The 22,230-nt window shown below is 41.2% G+C and overlaps 1 protein-coding gene across 1 annotated transcript in view; it reads left to right on the top strand.

Annotated features, from left to right (window-relative positions):
• Positions 1 to 22,230, top strand: part of adamts18 (ADAM metallopeptidase with thrombospondin type 1 motif, 18) — a gene marked incomplete at both ends in the record, with an annotated part of 71,727 nt that overhangs the window by 34,496 nt on the left and 15,001 nt on the right. The window contains 6 exons of the mRNA XM_079238498.1: positions 1,760 to 1,932; positions 3,700 to 3,830; positions 4,047 to 4,170; positions 4,429 to 4,673; positions 14,862 to 14,982; positions 15,268 to 15,394. Coding sequence (XP_079094624.1) covers positions 1,760 to 1,932; positions 3,700 to 3,830; positions 4,047 to 4,170; positions 4,429 to 4,673; positions 14,862 to 14,982; positions 15,268 to 15,394 — 921 coding nt within the window. The remainder of the gene's footprint in view (positions 1 to 1,759; positions 1,933 to 3,699; positions 3,831 to 4,046; positions 4,171 to 4,428; positions 4,674 to 14,861; positions 14,983 to 15,267; positions 15,395 to 22,230) is intronic.

The raw sequence follows: 22,230 nt of genomic DNA, 5'->3' as shown, positions 1-22,230 counted from the left end.
CACCTAAAAGTTCAAATATTTTTATGTCCCCAACTAAAATTGTTGTGTTTTGGTCGACTGTCTCAGGTGTGAATAGACTTTCCATTGATTCATATAATGAGACACAAGCAAGAAAACTTTTTCCTGACTTGGATTCTGAAGTGAATATGCAAACACTGTATGTCTTTTCAATAGCTCAGGCCAAAGGGCGACGACCTGTGTTTGTTTGACATGCAACTGCTTAAAATGTAGACTTTTTGCTTTTACTGTTGTTGGTTTTTACTCTGAGAAAAGCAAAAGTTCATTAGATTTTATGACAAAAGGGAAATAATGAGGATTAATGATTCTGAATTCAGATAAACATCAGTGAAGGTGTTGGATGCGATTGTGCATGTGAGAGAAACATTTCTGGGTCTTTTTTCTGATGTAAAGATTTTAAAACTATTGTGATGTGTTCCTGGTTAAAACTTCAGTAGCAGCATCTGGATGAGCTGCAGATGTTTACTGTCTTTTTAGGAAGTCCTGTTAAAAGACTGTTACAGTAATCCAGTCTACTGGAGATGAGTGCATGGATGAGTTTCTTCCAGTCTTTCTGGGAGGCTAAACTTTTATTCCTGTTGATGTTTCTGATGGTAAAAAGCTGAAAGTCAGATCTGAGTCTATCAATACTCCAAGGTTACAGACTTGATTGGTAGTTTTAAGAGCCCGCGTCTCCGGGTGTTTACCAATACTGACCCTCTTCTCTTTGCTACCAAACAGAATAATTTCAGTTTTTCATTAATTTAATTGTGGAAAAATGTGGTCATCTGGTGACAAAGACACATAAAGCTGTGTCATCTGCACAACTGTGATAATTGATGTTAAAGTTCTGTATTATTTGACCCAAGGGAAGCAGATACAAGTTGAACTGAAGAGGTCCAAGGACTGACCCCTGAGGGACTCCACAAGTCATGGCCACTCGCTCAGATTCATCGCTATTGACTGTAACAAAATAACTTTTCTAAATAGGACCTGAACCAGTTAAGGACCACTCCAGAAAGTCCAACCCAGTTTTCCAGCCTGTGCAACAGGATTCTGTGTTCTACAGTGCCAAACGCAGCAAACTGAGATCCAGCAGAACCAGGACTGATACTTGACCAGAATCAGTATTCAACCCAACGTCATTTAAGACTTTGACCAGAGCCGTGATGAGGTCAAAAGCCTGACTGGATTTATCAAGATTTCCACTTTCATTTAAGAAGCCGTTAGGCTGGTTCCACACAACTTTCTCAAGTTATGGATTGATGTATTAACAAATTCTAGATCAAATAAATATTGGTATATTCAATTAATCAAAATATTTTAAACCAAATTTCTACCAGTTTCTCCTTCCTTGGACCACTTCTTTAGTCCACACTGCTGGTGACTGGGAACCAGTCATCTCACAGTGTAACGTTGCAGGGTTTTCATGTCACCATACTGCACTGATCTGCTTGGTTGGTCTTACATATCACAGACTGCCACATTCAACAGGAAAACAGAAAAGAAAAGAAAAGAAAAGAAAAACAACATTATAAAAAATGTCATCAAATCAGATGTAATGGAGAAGGGCCATTAGACTCCAGTAACTGATGGTTTGTCTAAGCTGTGAGGAGCAGAAGACAAAAGCAGTCATGTCCACTGACCTGCAGCCTTTAAAGCAGTCAGTTGCAGAGTTCATTTCAACCTTAACTCAAGTGATACATTGTCAAAAGGGGCATTAGTACTAAAACAAATGTTCTTTGTCTTGTTTTCCACCTAGACCACAAAACAATGGTAAATTTTGCTCAGGCTCCAGTCGTCTCAACCAGCTGTGTAACACTCGGCTATGCCCCCCCAACGCTGTGGACTTCCGGGCCCAACAGTGTGCCGAGTACAACAGCAAGCCCTTCAGGGGCTGGTACTACAAGTGGAAACCTTATACCAAAGTGGACGGTAAGGTGGTCAATGATTCATTGTGTTATTAGCAGATAATGCGTTTTTTTTTTTTAATTCACAGAGTTGTAAAATACAATGTAGCTTACAGGTTGCAAAGGGCAAGCGTTTTCTTGTTTTAATTCAGCCTGTATGTTCTGCAATGCCAACCTCTATTTACTTTAACAATGATTTGGGCCAAAAAGCTAAAGGAAACCATAGCTGCATGAAATGTGCATTGGAGACATGTAGCCACCTGTCCCTGAGACACAGTGAGGATGGATTTAAAGAGGAAGCCTTCAGGCCAGCTTTATTACACTGAGAAGTGAGAGAGTGCAATGAGGACGAGCACAGGTTTTGGCTTTGGTCCCGGCTCCGTTTAAGCTGATGATGAATTAGGGGGCGATGTAGAGAAGAATGGATTCTGAACTGTCGTATGGGACCTTAGGCCCAAGTCACCTCCACCATCATTTATTTTAATCAAAGAAGGCTGTGGAGACTTGTCTGTGATAAGTAAAATAAGAAATAAACCTGTGGCCCCACATGTATATTATACACACCTCTGGTTCGGTCAGCATCTTTCATTTCAGTCCCATCAATAAAATGCACACAATGTAAATGTGAAAGTTTGCAGCTGGGTAGCCACTGATACCCCAAGTTAGCCAAATCACAGTCAGACTTTGGTAAAACAAGCTGCAAAGTTTCAAAGTTCAATATTTTTCATCTCTCATTTCAGAATGTGAAACCTATATATTGCATTACACATAGACTGAAACATTTCAAACAATTATTTCTTTAAATTTTGATGATTGGGGCCTATAAATAACGAAAACCCAAATTCCAGTGTCTTAGAAAATTTGAGTATTACATAAGATCAATGAAAAAAATGATAGATGTTGATTCTTTCGAGTCAGCTGAGCATAAAATCTGAAGCAAGCGCAAACAAAATGGGAAGACTGTTAAAGAAAATATACAAGTTGACCAAGCGAACTTAAAGCAATATACATTTAAAGTAGAAAATTCAAAACAAAAGATATAAAAGGAAAAAGAAGTGGAAGAGTCAGTGCTGTTGGCTGAATTATACACATCCAGCTGAAGGAAATGGGATTTCCATCCAGAAAATCCCAAAACAAACCATCACTAATGGGAACCGAGAAAAGTGGACAGTTTGGGGATGACTGGATGAAACAGATATCAGGTCATGAAATAAAATGGCAGAACTTTTGTTAAGGTGGAAGTCAAGTTCAAAATGTTGCGTTGACTGCCTAAAGAAAGCAAACATGTTTCTACAAACATCAGAGACGCTGAGTTGAGGACATTTTTAAAACCAGAAAAAATCGACAACAATACTGTAAATGTACAGTATTAAATTTGCTTTCCATCATCTAAAGGGAGGCTTGGTGATGCTTGACAGAGCAACGACTATTCCAACTTAACTTCATGAAGGATCTCAGTCAAACTGAAAAAAAAAACCCTGTGATCTTTCAGCCACTACACTCTAAAGATGAAGAATATTTGGTCTTTTTTTTCCTTAAGATCCAGTTCAAGCTGTCATAAATACCAGAGGATGTACAACAACAAAATAATTTTTTTTTTCCTCGTAATTCCATTTTTTCTTCAACTTTATCCAAGAAAGAGCCCTGAATATTACTTATTAACATTAGTATAAATTTGTCATGTGTTTTGTTTATCGTTGATCAGATAATAAAAGCTTATTGAACATCCTCAGAGTTTGGTCTTTCCATCGTTTTGGCCAGCCATTGCGACTTCTTTCCTCCCTATGTGCAGATGACGACATCTGTAAGCTTTACTGCATCGCAGAAGATTATGACTTCTTCTTCGCCATGTCCAGCAAGGTTAAAGATGGCACCTCCTGCTCTGACCAGAAAGGAGACGTCTGCATCGATGGAGTATGCGAGGTCAGCGTACGGCTTGGGTTCTGCATTTTTGGCTTTTGCTCTTTGTCATTTATTTTTGTTGTTTCTTTGTTTTTGTTTTTTTTTTTTTTTAAATGTTTTTCTCTTGTCCCTATAGATACCACTACCTTTATCTCAGCTTTATCCACGCTGATGGTTGTTCCTGTGTGTGTGTGTGTGTGTGTGTGTGTGTGTGTGTGTGTGTGTGTGTGTGTTTAGGTTGTGGGCTGTGACCAGATTCTGGGCTCCAAGGCTTCTCTGGATGCCTGTGGAGTCTGTAAGGGAAACAACAACACTTGCAAATTCTTCAAGGGCCAGTACACCCTTCAACACCGGGCTAATGGTGAGCTTCCCTTAGCTTGTAGCGTCTCTGCAGGTTGGTTTGTACACTGAGCATTTTCTACATGACAAAGGAAGTAAGCTTACAAATAAGGACACGCCACAACCGCAAACAGACTCATGCTGATCCCTTTAAAGGACTGACTCAGAGAAAGGGCTTGAGTGGATGGTAAAATAACAGCAGGATCAAACATGAAATCAGATTTACAGGCAAATAACAAAACAGCAATGATCTTTTTCCTCAATTCTTTTCACATTTCAGAATACTACTCCATGGTAACAGTTCCAGCTGGGGCTCGAAGCATTCACATCCAGGAAATGGAAGTGTCCACCAGCTACCTGGCTGTCCGTTCCCTGAAAAGAAAGTACTACCTAACTGGGGAGTGGACTGTGGATTGGCCGGGGAAGTTCTACATTGGTGGGACCGTGTTTGACTACCAGCGCTCTTTCAACAAGCCGGAGAGCCTGTATGCTGCTGGACCTACTAATGAGACGCTGGTGTTTGAAGTAAGCCGCTGCTGCTGGGTGACGTTCATTTATAGCAATTGATTATGACAAGATCTCAGAGCTGCTGTAGCCTGTTCTTTTTATAAGCCTGGGCATGATGAGGCTTAGATACAGAAGGATGTTTGGGTGGTATGGAGGACAACGCAGAGGATGTAGCTGCAGATCTTGTTTTGGATGCTTGGTTATGGCAGGGATGTGGGGGCCTATTGTGAATGGTTGTAATCAGAGAAAAAGACAATAGAAAGGTACAAGAAAAGAAAGTTTTTGTCATATTTGGTGCTGTTAGCCATCAGCGGCGTTAACTTTTGCCTGAACATAGACATAATTAAGGTACATGTGTGTCTTTAAGCCTGTCTCTCACATGTCTGTGTATCGGTTTAGTCATTTCATAACACTTCCTGCTTGAAACCAAAGAACAGAAATTATGCAACAATGAGCAAATACACTGATGGATTTTTGGGGTAAATTAAATAAAGTAGTCCTCCATGTCACTTTTTCTGAAACAACATTTTTCTGGGCTACTTTTTTTCGGTTTTTAAAACAAGGGCAAAAAAAAAAAAAAAAGAATGTATACTCACCTCTTGGGGGGGGGGGCACTATACCACGGCTGTGCACCATTATAAATCAAGCTCAAACGGTCACTCAGTCAGTGGTTTGTAGTGGAGAAAGTGATTTTTTTTTTCTTGTAGTTTATGTGAACCAATCATTTAAGCATCAACAGAGGAATAATGCAGTCATCACAGAGCAAGCTGTGCCACAATTAGTCCAATTCTGCCTTTGTGCTGCTTTCACTATTCAGATCAGTCTCCCATGGCAGAGAGTTGCGTGTTTATAAGCAGGACAGCTTCTTGGTACTGCCAGATTCAGTGTAAACACTGTCACGTGTTCACATCCAAGTAGTCAAAGCCATGGATGTGGCCCCTGTGCCCACTGACCTCAAAAATGCTTCGTTGCTGCCATGTGATGGGAGGCTAATAGAGCAAGTAAAATCCTTAAGTCAACTGATCTTTAGAGGCCGACATAAAAAGTATAAATGGTTGTCTGGAGTGAGATGTTCTGCACAGTATAGCACATGATTTATGAGCAAGTTTTTCTCTTTCCTTATATTTATAATCTGTGTTGTGTCAAAAAACGGAGCTTTAAGCAGGGTGTGAGTCTTTACCTGTCCTAATGTTGCAACATATGAGGCTGGACAGACACAACTTCCTGACAGCTAACTCCCCATTTAACGAGTGGCAGTCATACAATGGTTTCAGGAAATGCTGGTGAGATGTGTGTTTGTGTGTGTTTCTTTCTGCAAAAGCATCTATTTTCCCTTGACTTTTGATCCCTGGATGTGAAAACATAATTAAAAACTGAAAGCTGAAGAGTAGACATTTTATTTTCCTCTTTTGTCCTCTCCACCATCCATGAAGGGATATTCATGTAAATGCTAGTCTCCAGTCAGTCCCTACTGACATACTGTGGTGAAAGGAGGAATGACTGGCCTGTAAACCCAGGACAAACACCAGTTTTATATTTCTAACGTGCTTGGCTGGCCATTTGGTTGACCACCAGGAAATATCCAAGTGTTTGTGTTGCTATTTTAGTGAAGAGGCTTGGTTAAGTTGAATTGCTGTCGTAGTTGCCAACTGAAAATGAACTCTGTGTCCTTACAAGATTTCTGATATGTCTATATATACATTATACTTTAGGAGTTCAATCATTCTGTTACATTTCATGTTCATGATTAGCATGAATCGAGCTTTATATCAATAGGCCAAATTAATATTGCTGATGTGCACACAAAAGGATTATCACATCAAGTATATACAGAAGCTTTTAACTGTATTCATATTATTTATTATTTTCTGTAGATTCTCTTCTATTGCAGCTGTCATTTTCATGGCACCATTTTTACTACGGTGTCTCTGAATGGACAAACAACTCTGTGTGTAAAGAAAACCAAGTATGATGGCTGACATATAAAGGAACCTACCGCATGAAGATCTATCTATCTATCTATCTATCTATCTATCTATCTATCTATCTATCTATCTATCTATCTATCTATCTATCTATCTATCTATCTATCTATCTATCTATCTATCCATCCATCCATCCATCCATCCATCCATCCATCCATCCATCCATCCATCCATCCATCCTCTGCTGCTTACCCTTGGTTGAGGCAGCAGCCTAAGCAGGGAAACCCAGACTTCCCTCTCCTCAACCACATTTGCCAGATCATCAGCGGGAATCCCAAGGTGTTCCCAGGCCAGCCGAGAGATATGATTCCTCCAATTCCTCCGGGGTCTCCTCCCAGAGGGACGTGCCTGGAACACCTCACCAGGGAGGTCCAGGAGGCATCCTGACCAGATGCCCGAGCCACTTCAACTGGTTCCTCTCGATGCGGAGGTGCAGCGGCTCTACTCTGAGCCCCTCCCAGATGACCGAGCTCCTTACCCTATCTCTAATGGAGAGCCCGGCCACCCTGTGGAGGAAACTCATTTCAGCCGCCTGTATACGAGATCTCGTTCTTTCGGTCACGACCCACAGCTCATGACCATAGGTGAGGGTAGGAACGTAGATCGACTGGTAAATCGAGAGCTTCACCTTCTGGCTCAGCTCCTTCTTCACCACGACAGACCGGCGCAGAGCCCGCATTACTGCAGACGCCGCACCGATCCGTCTGTTGATCTCACAACAGACGGATCTCCATCCTTCCCTCACTCGTGAACAAGACCCCGAGATATTTAAACTCCTCCACTTGAAGCAGGACCTCACTCCCGACCCGGAGAGGGCAATCCACCCCATTCCGGCTGAGGACCATGGTCTCAGATTTGGAGGTGCTGATTCTCATCCCAGCCTCTTAACACTGAGCTGTGACAACATAATAAAGTGATAAGATGCCAACAAAAACTCAGTTTTTAATAATGTATATCATTTTTCTGTTATTAACTTTCAATTAATTGCATACTGCACCTTTAAAGAGTTAATCTTTATAATTGTAGAGGAAGCTTGAATGGTATTTCCTCGAGCTCGTGTCCTTTCAACACTGATATGTGATATAAATCTGGAGTTATGAGGCTAACATTGCTGGACTCTTTATTAACTCCTTCACTGCTGTGGCCCAGACTGAAATATTACTATAAATTTGGGACGGATATCCACGGAGCTCACAGAAAGTACATTTTTACTCTAATGGACATAGAAAGTGTATAGCTCATCAACAAACAGTGTTTTACTTTAGTTATCAAGATCCTTACCAGATGGACTGGCACAACATGATGAATATTTGACGTTCATTGTTCCCAGATCTCTGTCTTGGCATTTGGGTTTATGACCAAACACCCACACGACTTGCAGAATTCCCTCTGTCTCAGCTGTACTTTGTGTTTGGAGCATTGCTAAGGCAAGACCAGCAGGGGAAACTCTTAATGTGCATGTGGACCGCACAACCTGGAAACACATCCAGAAGCTACAAATGTTTTGGCTCAAGCGCCACACAAGAAATTTCAGTGCACTCGTGAGGAATTGGTGCAACATGTGAGCATGTTTGTGCCCGTTTAGACAATACTTATGATCTTAATGACTTAAGTGAATGGCCACTGTATTTGACTTCTGTATCTGACGCTATTTAATTAATCTGTGGAGTACAGCAGCATATTTATATATTAAGAAGTTATTCTGAACAGTTTAAATATTTGCAGTGTTATAATGTTGATATGCTAGGGTTTTACTAGCATTAGTTAGCACACATTTTGCTGTGATTTCTCTGTTTGAAAAATCAGATTTTACCTGTCTGTGTAGTGGAGTAAAACATTACGGTCCCATAAATCAGTTTTTACAGAGTCTGAGATATACTGTAAGCCAAACCAGAAGAAGGGAATGAGTCGAGTCCCAGTCTCTCTGTGATAAGATTGTGTATTATACCACCAAATCTACAATATTAGAGTGCACACTGTAAATGTTTTTACTGTTGAGTTTAGTTTTGTTATTTTATTAAACAGGCATTATGTACAGCGATGTTAATCACAGGGGAAAATATACATTGAACCAGTTTGTAGCTCTTTGAACTTTTCCACCTTTATCTCCTAAAACACACCGTTACACATAAAAAATACACACACACATATAGATAATAAAAATAATAAAAGACAGTAAAATAGTAAAAAAAATAAATAAAAAAAATAAAAAAAGTAGCAAAAACAGCAAAACACCTGGTAGAAATAACTTAAATAAAGTAAACACAAGTTTAGCCTTCTTAACACCCCTCATGTTAGCAACATGCTGAATACAAGGTGATGTCATATAGTACTGTAAATAAGATTACAATACTAACAGTGTCGCTGTTATTGCCTGCATGTTTTCCTACTAGCTCTGTCTGACAGAATGCAGACCATAACACATTGTTAGTGTGCACTTAAGTCATTGACTGAGAACATTAGTTCACAAATGTAGCTCAGAAACTGCTTCTGCTCTGCAGATCAGGACCAAGTAAAAGAGGAAGAGTGAGCAGCTGTGGGGCTGTTGGACTTGTTTGGCAGCAGATTTTAGCCATTTTTATTAAGAATGGTTCTGCCAGCAGCTATATGTACAGTAGCAACGTATCTGTTGAGGAAACAATGTAAGATTATTTACACTGATGTTTGTGCAACTGCAGTTGTCTGATTTCATGTCTCAGCTGAAAATAAAATGAAAAAGTACAGCTCTCAGCTCAGCCTGTATGCGGGTTTTGGTTACAAGTATTTGAAATGACAATGACAAATTTAAAGCATGAAAAGTTTACATTCCACCAACATCACCGTGACTGCATCCAGCTCGTACACACCGTCCGTGCTGCACATATCTGAGGTAATGCTGCTAAAATGAAAGCGTTGGGGAAACGACTGTGAACAGTATCAGAAATGTGGCTCCTGAAAAGCTTCCAGTGGGCACAGGAAGCCTCAACAGAGCTGCGCGGGAGCCAGAGAACAGCTGGAAAGCAGAGTGATTATGACATTGTTATTGGCGAGTTAATTGCTGGGATCTGAGTGTGCAGCAATATCGCTGTTGAAAGATTTACTTGAAATAACTCTGGAAGGAAATGAAAAGCAAACAGTGAAATGAAAGTGTCCGTCACGCACCATCTAAATATCCATTGCAGTTTAGAAACTGGTTTCCTGGTTCAGCGTTGGTGCACCCGCTGTGGCAGGGTGCATTCAGGTCTTTTTAACTCGTGTTTGGTTCCAGTTTTGTTCCGTTTTCTAGCTTTACCTCCTCTGTGGCAGATTTGCTTCCACATCTCCACCACAATCTTTGATTGAATCCTTAGCTGTAACCAAAATCTGGCTAAATCTGGCCATGCTCTTCCTGCTTGTCTATGTGTCCCAGGGATCCATCTGTCCTGCAGAACACTTGGGATACAGTTGATTTGCAGATGACGTGAGCATAATCTCTATAAGTATGTCCTGGAATTACAAAAAGGAGACAGAGGCTGACGAAGTGAGAGGAGGATAGAAGAGGGGAGGGAGATTAAAAGATTAAGAATTCTGCAATTGAACTCTGGATGTGAGAAGTTGAGGTCTGAGCACAGGGAGACTTTAGCTGCAAATGAAGCAAAGCGAGTCTTCATCTGTTTCACACATTCTGCTTTCCTGGCGCTGCGACAGAGAAACGGAGAGGCGGGGGAGGATGTTTGCACGGATCACTCGCAGACCCTTACTCAGCTTGAAACATTGAAAGGAAAACAAATGTTGGGGAGTGCGAGCGTAAACTGTTACAAGGTGTTCACATCTGCACAGCCGCTCAGCTGGTGGAGAGGAGGAGGGGAAGGGTAGCTGACAAGGGGAGAAGGAGGAGGAGGAGGGAAAAGACATAACATATGGCTGCTTCCGGAGTGGATACCAAGTGGGATTATTCCTCCCCTTGGAATTGAGATTCTTGCGGTTTGGCAAGGCGAGGTCATACCAGTCCAGGGCAAAGCTTAGTGGGCCTGATATCTGGATCCGCCACATCGTAATTCATCATCGTCTCATCTGACTTGATGAGTGGTGTGGTTGTCGGGTTGTGAAAACCAAGATGCTCCGTGGTCTGCTGTTGCAGTGTTGTAAAACCGATTGACATCAGTCACACAGCCTCGAGATGTGCAGCCATGTTAGTAAACAGAAATCATCCAGAAGCCAAATGTGAATATAGCCAAGTTCAGAAAAGACAGATAAAAGAATTCTATAGATTTCTGATTTATTTGAACTTATGGGGGATCTGGCTACTAGGCAACAAGGGAAGAGACAGGGTACATCCTGACCAATCAGTTCCAGGGCCAACAAAGAGAGGCAAACAACCACTAACACTTCACTCCCAGGGAGAATTTAGAGACCTCAGTTAACCCAATAAGCACCTTTTTGGACTGTGGGAGGAAGTCAGGGGAGAGCGAGCCCCCATATGCATAGGGAGAGGATGCAACCTCCACAGCTGACGTTCAGATCAGGAACCATCTTCCTACAAGGAGTGGGTTATAACCACCGTACCACTGTAAACAACTGAAGTACATTTAGGCTTATCTGAGGATGAAAGCTTGTTACATCATGTGTTTAGGTTGGTCTCTACAGGACAGAGTAAAAGTACACAACCAAGGCAACTTTGAGGGTGCAATCTTGCACAGAAAATGCCATCATAGCTGAAATTTCTGCTGTAGATGTTGCATGCAAACGCAAAGGTTTGCCATTTAAATCCAGTGAAACAGTGTTGCTACCAGATTAATACCAGAGCAGAGTACGAAATGAATGGCTTCTTTCTATGCCACTTAGATGAGTATTATGCAATTCATCAGAGTAGTATTTGCATAATATTGCTGACAGGCAGCAATAAAAACGTCTCTGCTTGGACTCTGCCTCAGTGGCAGAAAAAATGTAGACAGAATGAAAAAAATGCTGAGTCAGCTGGACTGAATCAAAACATTTAATATGATCCGTCATTTAATTTGTTGTGGTTTGTGCTTATTTGTGTTACATTAGACTGAATTTGAGTGTTTTCTTTTATATGCCTTGAAGTAACTTGTGAATTAACTGGATCAACTAGCAGTCAAGTTAAATTTAAGCTACAAGTTAACTCACTGGCCACATTTACATGATAGTTTAATTCTTCTTTAATTCTGAATAAAAGTTAAATCCACTTTAAACAGATAAAAATGACCATGTAAACACCTAATTCTGAATTGAAAAGACAATTTGAAATGAAAAATAAAACTGGAGGAGGTAATGTTGGAGAGCTAGCAAGATGTGAAAGCGGTGTCCTGACTTGACTCCTCCCCCTGTCTTGGCTCCTCCCCCACTGGTTTTGCTCCTTGCGTGATCCAAGGATTCTTTATTTGCAGCTTTTTCCACCAATTATTTTCTCTTTCTCGGCTGTTTAGCTGGAAATCCTTCCTGCATTTTCTCAGCCATGTTTACCTTCTGAGGTTCTTCTTCACTACTTTGTATTTTCATCCTAACATGCTGTTTATATGCAGGGTGTGGCTATCAGGTATGCGCTGCTGGAGGGGGAGGAGGGGAGCCGGGAGAAGAATCTTACAAAATATAAGAAATGAACAAATTCAATTCAGCCCCATCATTTTTTTTGGTCAGTTTTTACAGATTTACAGTAAACTAAGGGGTCTAACTATATTTCTTATTGTTCATGATTACAAAATGTACAGACTACTATCAGGACAAGGAACCACTTCACCCAGAGTAAAAAAAAAATGTCTCTGAGATTACCTACCCCAGTTTTTATTCCGAAATAGTGCCTGGTTTATTCTCATTCTGTCCAGTCTTCTGCCTCCCGTTTCCAGTACTTTATCTTCCTGAACAAAATGACTGCTTGTGTCGAGCTGCTGCTTCAAAATTATAATAAAAGTTAAAGTGAAAATGGTTCTTATCATGTGGTTTTCCATGTTTTAACCAAAAAGATGAGAAGCAGGAATTGTAGTTTATTTCCAGTAGACGTAAGTATGTCACGTTGTACGCCCTCTGTCCAATCAGAGCCCTTCCCAATCCGCTGATCTAAAGTGGATTAAGTACAGCCGAATAAACGTGTTCCTGACTTTAGTCCAGTTTCCACCAAGGGGTCCGGCTCAGGACGGGCCAGTTTGGTACAATTTGGTTTGGTAAACCCTGATCTGTGTTGCGCTTCGACACACAACAGTTGGCATGCAGAGTATGAGCCCGATAGTGATATATGTGACAGCTACGTCATAGCATGGTGTAACGCCTTCCTTTGACGATAATAAAGAAAAACGTGACACAGAAACAAAGTAGGAGATTAACGGACATCCAATGTATTGTTTTTATTACTGTTGAGTCAAACAGTAAAGTGACATCTCTTTTGAGTTTTACTCTTTAGGGACATATGGAAAAGACTGAGGGACCACAAACAAATAGGACAGCTTGGATGTTGGATTTTCTGGGACCTTTGCGAGTTTTTTGCCAGTGGAAACACAGAAAAATACTCACCGACCTGTTCAGACTCATTGGTGGAAACAGGACCTTTCTGTGTAGTTTTTCTCATGTTACTGGTCTCTGGTGCTGGTAATGCAGCGTTAAATGTGTTCACAAAACTTTTCAAGCATTTCATTTATTCATTTTTTGTGTTTTAATACTGAAAATGTTCATGTTGAGAAATAACAAGGTCTGTATTGTCCAATAATCATATACTCACAAATCGGAGGAACAATATTAATAGACTGCATAAAAAAAATTACAGACTGTATGAAGACATAACCAGGATGACATAGTCCCGTGGTTTGTGGACTCCCTGTTTGATGTCTTGACTTTGGCTGATGCTAGCTGTCACCATTTTGTCCTTTTCAAACCAAAGCGTTCCCAGCTATGGGTGCGGCTTCCCAGAGCATACCTTGCTCCTTTAAATGGGACCATAATTTACAGAATGAGGAATTATGCTGCATTAAAGAAGACATGAAACTAGAGATTAAGACCAGAAACCCTTCGGAAAACCTCGTCTGAGGCAAGAAATAAAGTAAGGAGTGGATACGTATTCTCACTGACTTCCATGAAACCTGACCTCTTTTTTGCAACCACAGAGGTTGCATTGCCAGTGTTTGGTCACAATGATGCTAAAAATGTGCAAATAATATCTGCATGTCCAAAACTGATTGATTGCTCACATGTGTCCCAGCCGTTGCAGCTGTTGTTGGACAAATGATGTGAAAACACTGTGGTGACTAACTTATTGTTTAGAGAATGCTAGTACCAGTTTCCTGATGCACCATTGGTGATTCACGTCCCAGTATGAAAACCTGTCCAGTTAGATTACAGTGGACAGGTCTGCCTGCCTCTGGTACTCTGTCTTCTTATTACTAAACGTTTCTGTTCTGTTTCGTCCCTCCATTTATTAAGAAGTCTAAATATCCCTTTGCCTGAATATGCAGCTGATAGCAGACAGATTTTTTCTTTGCTTGAAATAAACATCTGTCTTCCTACTTGTGACCGGCTCAGGGCCAGCTGTACCCACTGAACACTTTTCAAGCATGAGAAGGTGATGGGTTGAGTTGGTGGAAGCCCTCTGGGACCTTTGAGGTGGATCGAGCCCAGGAGGTTCTTGTTCTTGGCTTTCCAAGGTGAACGGTTGATGGTGGATTCCTTTACTCTGTAGGATACACCCCAAAGAAAACACACTTGTCAAAGCTGCTTATCCACATAGTGATAGATGGATAATGTTTGTCAAGCATGGAAACCGATGATGACAGCTGGGATAGAGGATCATCCTCTGAATAAAGCAGCAAGGCTGACCAAAAATACAGCAAAGTGTTTAAAAATGGTCTGAAATGTCACACTATGCGCTGACTGTGTAAATAAACCCCAAAGAAAACTCTTCCCCATGGCTGTTTATTCTCATGAGGTACTTTTAATGATAGCTTAATTCCTCTCCTCTAATGGGTATGTCTGCTTTTGTTCATCCGTTAGTCTGTGCTTGACTTGAATGTCCAAATAAATCTCTCACACAGAAAAGGTAACCAGGGAGTGTGAAGGATGTGGTAAAAGACATAATTTCCCCCCCCCCAAAAAAAGAAAGAAAAGAGAAAGACAGCATGTGCACTGTGCAATGAGCTCTACACACATTTTTTTTTTTACTTTAGTGGCTGCTAAGTAGGATCTAAAGTTTGCATGTGTTGTCAGTGCATCCTCCCAAGATGACGCCTCTCTGATTGCTCGTTGTCTTGTCTCACAGATCCTTCTTCAGGGAAAGAACCCGGGCGTGGTGTGGGAGTACACCCTGCCTCGCACTGAGAGGAAACCTGAGTACAGCTGGGGCGTGGTGCGCTCCGACTGCTCTGCTCCATGTGCTGGAGGTAAGTCTGCTTCCATTTTGGCTTGTATGAGGCCAGAGATGCAGGCTTCTCAGCCAAACACAGAAAATGTGAGGAAATTTATCATATGCAAAAGGATAATCTCAGATTGGCTACTTTATCTGAAACCCTTCTAGGAAATGGCCTTTAACTGCATCAGACATACATAGAGCTTGATGTCTGATGTTCTGCTGTTCCTCTACGCTGACTTGAAATTGTCCAATCACAGCTTCGCTTCTCATTCTGAACTCATCAAGCAGTCAAGTCTATTTGATTTATCTGTTTCAGGTCGCATCTCCACCAAGGCTATCTGTCTGCAGGACCAGAAAACCCAGGTCAACTCCAGCATGTGCAATCCCGACACCAGACCGACGTTGGGCTCCCATCTCTGCAACACACAGCCCTGCCCTGCATAGTAAGTACTGCTCTGTGCTGCGTGTGGGTCTTTGTGTACAGCTGGCTGTGGGATTTGTGGCACAGCGACTGATGTTGCCAAATTTTCAGGAACCCGTGGATCTGTTTTTATTATAGGTGCGCCCACACAGACACACATCCACTGTGGCGGAGCCGTCTAGAGGCTGCAGCTTGCTGTGGTCAGCCGCCACTCTGCTCAGCCTGTGTTCATCTCTGCTCAGCGCACTCTCTAATTTTTTCCTTTTTTCCGTCGTTCCGTCTTTAAAAAAAAACACACACACACACACACACACACACACACACACACACACACACACACACACACACACACACACACACACACACACACACACACACATGAAAGCAGTCTGCTTCTCCTGTCCCTTTGAATCAGTCTCACTTCTTACAGCAGGTGCTGGCGTCTCATGTCTTGTTTTCATGTGTGTATCTTTGGTCTACCGCTGAATGTCAGTGAGCTCTGATCTTTTTCTACTCTGGTGATTCAAAGAGATGAGTCCAGATTAGAGAGTGAGATTAGAATCTCCATTATCCTCACATTTCACTGCATCTCAGCCCTTTCAGTGACTCATAATCTTAAACTGCTGTATAACTGCTTAGAGCTACTTTTTTATTGACAGATAAAACTGATTTGCCTCTTTGTTTAGGAAGCGCTCAGAACTACTTTTAATGTTAAAGCTCCATTTTTTTCAGTCCCAGTTTGTAAATGTTCTACCTCAGCAATGGACATTGTTTATGCTACATTTGGTAGCAAGTATTTTAAATAAGACACTGCTTATGTGAAATACCGTCAAGGCAGAAACAACCTGCCTGTGTTTTTGAACAATAGTATAACGTTATCATATTATTTATAATGACTTAATACAAGACTATAAAACTGATCTATTTTTTTCTGTCTTGCAATCCAGGCTTTTCAGAAAACATTTGGGGCTGTAGCCGTGAACATGCCTAATGACAGGTTAATCATATTTTTACGATCAATAATGACTTAAATAACCCACTACCTGCAAGGGCATGACATGACACAGTGATGTGACTGATTCAGTTTAATGTATTAACCTTAGACTGAGGCATAATTTTAGCACAAATGCCAGCTTGTGATTCTGTTTTTGTTTTCTTGGATTCATAACTTTTCAAAGTCATGTAATGTGGGTGATGTACACATTGCACGAGTGTGTAGGTTTCTCATCAGATGTGGAGCTCAGAGCATGATTGATGTCACTTATGTTGTACTTCTACACTTGCAATCCGTATATGTGTGTGTGTGTGTGTGTGTGTGTGTAGTAATAACATGCTTGGAACATAATCACATATAACTTGTTTTATAATTTACATCAAGAGATGAGGTGACCTAACACTTTGTCTAACATGGGGAAGATGTGTACTCAGTGTTTTTAGGTCAAGGCGAGCACCTGACCTTCAGGTTTAGGTTCAGTCCAAGGTGTGTGTCTCAGGGCTGCAACTTATCACTGCCTCTACGCAGCTCCTGCAGACATTTGATTAGCTTCCCACTGCCACATGAAAGCAGTGTTAAAAAACATAAAAAAGCTAGGAGCGTATCTGCCTCTTGGTTTTGTTTTTCCTCTTGTTGGTTTCTGCTCTGACGCAGGACACAGTTCATTAGCTTTAGTGGAGAAATGTAAAACCTTAAAAGCCAGAGAACGTTGTTAAATGCAATTCCTTTCTGCTCTTAAGGATGACATTATTATGCAGTTTGTTGTAAAAGTTGTATTTGTTGGCCAGCGCAGGATCCTTCTGGCTCAGGTTAACTTTCAGTCAACATGTTGAGCTGACACACTCTCCAGGATCTGCATTGTTAGCTTCTTAAAGGATACCTGTCTTTCTGCTGTGGAAAATTACTCAGAAAGCTTCAGTCAGCAAATACTGCGAGCTCTGCAGATGTATACCATATGAAAGTAAATCATAGATACTCACATTGGGAGACATAATTTCAATTCATTAAAAATTAATTATAGACCTTTAGCATAATGTGCTAATTAGTAAATGTAAAATAAAAGTATGCAAACATGTCAGTAATATAAAGGATGTGTGCATGCTGAACAAAGGCATGTTAGCACTGATGTTGCTAGCTTGCTAGTGACATTAGCATGCTGCATAAATACCCCAAACTTTTAGTGTGGTCAGTGACTGAGATATATTTTAGATGGTATGCTTTCTTCTAGCTTTTTAGTTGCAACCATCTCTAGGATCTCCTGCTGTGATCTTTGTTTTATCTTTAACATGTGAAAATGCTATTTTTACTGCAAAAACTGCTGAAGAAAAGGAAAAAAAAGGAAATGAAGCTAAACAAAAGAAAGAACATAACAAAGACCTTGAACTGATAGTTTTTCTGATAAAAACTCTTCCACGTAGTTTCATCATAGTCCTACATTTCTCAGTATGAAACTCATGCCCATGTTTACCCTCAGTTGTGCCAAAAGTGTGTTTAATGGCAATGTATTTTTAAAGGTGATTGCAGTCAGGGACCACTGCAGAAAACAAAGAAGGAAACCAGGCGAAAGTGCAGCAGAGTAACAAGTTGAAACAGCACAGAATAAATGGCCTCTCTCCTTCATTATGTAGGTCTTTGGCTGAGGGAACTGGAGCTAGCTTGATTTACAGCACTGCCCTAAAGAACAAGCAGAGAACAGTGTCTTGGGTTCACAGAAAGTACACACAGTTTCACACAAACACAAATATGTTGTGCACACTTACAGTTCAGAAGCACATACCCTTCTTTTTACATACATGATGCAGAAATATTGTGTTTGCACTCCAAACCACAAGGTAAAAATAGAAATAGGAGCTGCTTGTGTTTGATGTTAATGATGTGATTTTGTTCACTATTAGCCATGTTGCAACAAGTCTGGACAGAACTTTCTCCGATGTCAGGGTCTGAGCAAGCCAGACAGCTATCGGTTACACCTCCAACATACAGCCTCTGTTTCTTGCTAAGTTTCCCACCACCCGAGAGGACATTTCCTGCCCCTAATCTTCGGCATACCATTTCTCTTATCTTGGCGAAAGCTATTAAACAGCCTTGTTGTGTGTCCTGACCTCGCTTCTTTTTTTCTGAGCGGAGAGAATGGTATAGTCCAGATATCAGAGTGGTTATCCATTCAAGAAAATAAAGCAGTTTGACATCCATGGATCTCATTATGTACACAATGGTGGACACCATTCCTGGGCTGGCTGTGTTCAGGCCGGCGTCCGGGGGCTGCACAGGAAGAGTGAGCAGCATGAAAGCTTTAATGACTGCATTAAGATCTCCAAGATGTATGGGCACGCACTCAAGAGCCCGGCAGAAAAGAAAAATTGACAATGAGGTTGGATGGTTCTGTGTTGTGTACGAGTGTCTGACAGTCGGAGAATGTAAAAATGGCTGTTTATCTGCATGATGTGTATCGAGCGTGCTGACAGCCCTGTCCATGTTTTATTGTGCAGAGACAGCGGGATTCCCATGAGGCCGGGTCAGTCTAGCCGTGGAGAACCAGTTGTATCCCCATGCACACGCCTGCACCCTTTCATTCTCACACAGTCGCTGTAGCTCAAGGCTCACTTTAACCTTCCATACCCACATTACCAGGAAGCTGGACTGCGCTTTGTGCTGCATTCTTAACATAAAACAGGGATGCAGGGAGAATTTTAAAAAGTCAGTTCAATCATCCAGGCTTGCTCGGAGCCCAGTAGATGTGGTCACACACTTTTCTGAAGTCTGTGAAATTCTTCCTTCTCCGCTTCTCCTGTGGTTCCATTTGCTGTTTGACATCATTTGACTTTTTCTCCTGACAGACTGCATCTTTAGAGCCATTTACCTCAGGCTGGGGATTTCTCTGTTCACATCTGTTACCCATGTAAACAAATCAAAATCACACCTCTGCAACCTGAAAAAAGGCACAGACAAAAGACAATGGATGGGATAGGATAACAGGATATTTACTAAACAGAAATCACGACAAGATAAGGCAGTACATCAAAGCAGGCATGAAGTTTAAACATACAGAAAGCATGTCGCTAAAAACTTCCCCGCTATCTATAAACTCTGCTGTGATGGGATTGCAGCACATGGGACAATCCCTTTGAATAAATGAGATCAGTGCTCGCATTGTTTGTTTTATTTGCCTGTGAATTACCATAAAAACACAAAAGGATTACTAATAAAGCAGACATTTTGTTCTCAGTTGCATTCATTCATTCATCCTCTGTCAGTTTAGTCTAATTAAGGGTTGCCTATCCCAGCAATCATCAGGCGAGAGGCAGGGTACACCCTGGACAGGTCCCTAGTTCTTTACAAGGCCATTTCAGTTGCATTTTTAACTTAATATATAATACATTTACAGTTACAAACATTTACCACAAAGGGCATGCTTTGATTTTGACATTGAAAGGGATGTAAAAGTGGCCCACAGGACTCAGGAAGGTAATGCTTTGTTGCACTTTTAAAGGATGAATATGTGGAGTAGAGTTGGGCTGATACTGATATTAGTCACAGATCCCGCCAAAAGTAAGGAGATCTGAACATTCCTAAGTTTACAATATCATAACTGAGAGGATGGGACTTCTGAAAAAGCAGATGTTTATTAAGCAGTGTTTCATTGAGGGACTGACATCTGGGGTTTGGTTATTTGGCCAAACCAGGGATGTCCAAAGTTGGTCCTCATGGGCCACCGTCATGCAGGTTTTCTTTGTATTTCTGCTTCAACACACCTGACTCAAATTAAATGGATTTAACGGCCGATGAACTTCAGCACAATGATTCATTCATTTTATTCAAGTGTGTTTGAGCAGGTATAAATTAAACAACCTGCAGGATTGTTGCCCTCGAGGACCAGAGCTGGACAGTCAGTCAGATTAGTAAGAAACAAAAAGCCTAGTAACCGTAAGAATAGCATAACTTTGATTAGTTTCTCAGTGAGGAAACTGGATTGTTGCTCCAGTATATGAGGCAGTAGCAGTAGGGAGTAGCACACAGGTGTTGCCAAACAAAACAAAAAAGTCTGTCCAAAGACAAGTTATGCAAATAATACCTTCAATAAGTTCAACAAGTTAAGCTAAATAAGCTACATGGGAGCTAAGCAGTTAAATACACAAAGTAAAATAAATATGAACAGAATACATATACATATACAGGATGTAAATGTGTAAGTATTTGTAAATCAATGGCAGGAGACTGTAGGGAACTAATTATTGCATAGGACAGAAAATAATGCACAGGTTTCAAAAAGATTTTTGTATTGAGATTGCACAGGGCCATTCATAGCAGGTGCGGGAAGTTATAAAGCAGGATGCATCTCAGCAACGTTGCAGAGAGACAGCGCACAGATCTCACTGCTCTTTATGCGATGGGTAATGATATGGACAACTCAGTTGTTGCTGGACAAATGTAGGAACATGTCTGATTATATGCCCATGTTTGCCGTCCTGCTCTTGTAACTTACTCTACAAATATTCCTGATATCAAATATAATGATCCAGAGAAATTAACATATATACATACTTTTTTTTGTATTTTTTTGTTTAAAAGTGAGGTGACATGACTCATGTAAGTGACTGGAGTTATAAAGTGTCCAGCTCAGGTATTATGAGTGTTCATGAGTCTTATAAGCAGTGATGAGAGGGGAAGAAACTGTTTTTATGGCAAAAGGTTCTGGTCTGAATGGACCGTGTGCTTTTGTGTGCTCACATCATCATCATCATCATCTTGTCATCCACTATCACCATAATAAAAACTAGAAGAAAAGGATTATCGTATTATATCCATATTAACAAGGAGACCAGCTATAACAGCCGGTTAAGCAGAAATAATTATGCAGATTATCTTAATATAAGCAAAACATAATATAAGGATAAGATAGTGAGGTCGTCTGGTGGTCTGTGGTCGAAAAGGGCTCCTCAGAGCCTCCCTCGCTCACTGCAATCTTCCTGCCCTAAAATATGTTTCCTTCTGAGACATTTTAGATATACAAATTACAGCTAGGTCAGTGGTGGTTTGCAGCAAAGCAGAGTGGCCCATCACCCACTTTCCCCCAATGATATATTGTTATTTATAAGTCAGGGAAAACAGAGGGGAAAAAAAACAAACAGCTCACAGGCCGAAAGTCCCAAACCAATGCTTTCTGCTCCCAATGGTCCACAGCTTTTCCATTTCCAAATTGCAGTTCTGTCCTGCCGCTTCATTTGTCTGCGGCATTTGAAAAGGAATTAAAGCAGTTTTTCCCTCCCTGAAGCAAGTGGGCAGCATGGAGGCATGGTCTCTGCGGTAACATGTCGTCTCAGAGCTGGACAGAGCCATCTGTCCATCTCCTCCCTCTCTCGTTTGCTCTCTCTTTTCCGAGCATGTGGTTGTCAGACCACTCATTTGTTGAAGTCTCCCCCTTCGGTCCTGATGCCAAGACAGGAGCTACTTTAGAAAGCAGCAATTGGTTTTCTGACGGGGCAAAGCCAGAATTCAAAGACAAGGAAAAGACAAGTGTGAGGAGATTGGAAATCAAGTGATGAAGGCCGAGAGGACAGGTGTGAAATAAAAACCAAAACACAGGAACAAGGCACAAAGGGGGGAGAAAAGCGAGGCAGCCCACATCTGTCTTTGCCCTTATTGAGTGGTGTATATTGTGGTTGGCTGAGGAAATCTGGGAAAGCTGTTATGGAGAGTTGTATACAATATGGTTTTCATGTTTAGTTTCTTAGGAATAGAAATGAATAAAGGTGGATGGAGTGGGCGGGCCATACAAATATATATTCAGGCTTGTGTATTTGCTTTTCTGAGCTGCACTACCAGTTTGTACATTGACAAAGATCAATGTCTGAAACTGGTGAGAG

The sequence above is a fragment of the Telmatherina bonti genome, assembly GCF_933228915.1.
Source record: "Telmatherina bonti genome assembly, chromosome: 1".
NCBI lineage: Eukaryota > Metazoa > Chordata > Actinopteri > Atheriniformes > Telmatherinidae > Telmatherina > Telmatherina bonti.
The sequence above is the reverse complement of the archived record's forward strand: the minus strand, read 5'-3'. Positions and strand labels throughout refer to the sequence as shown.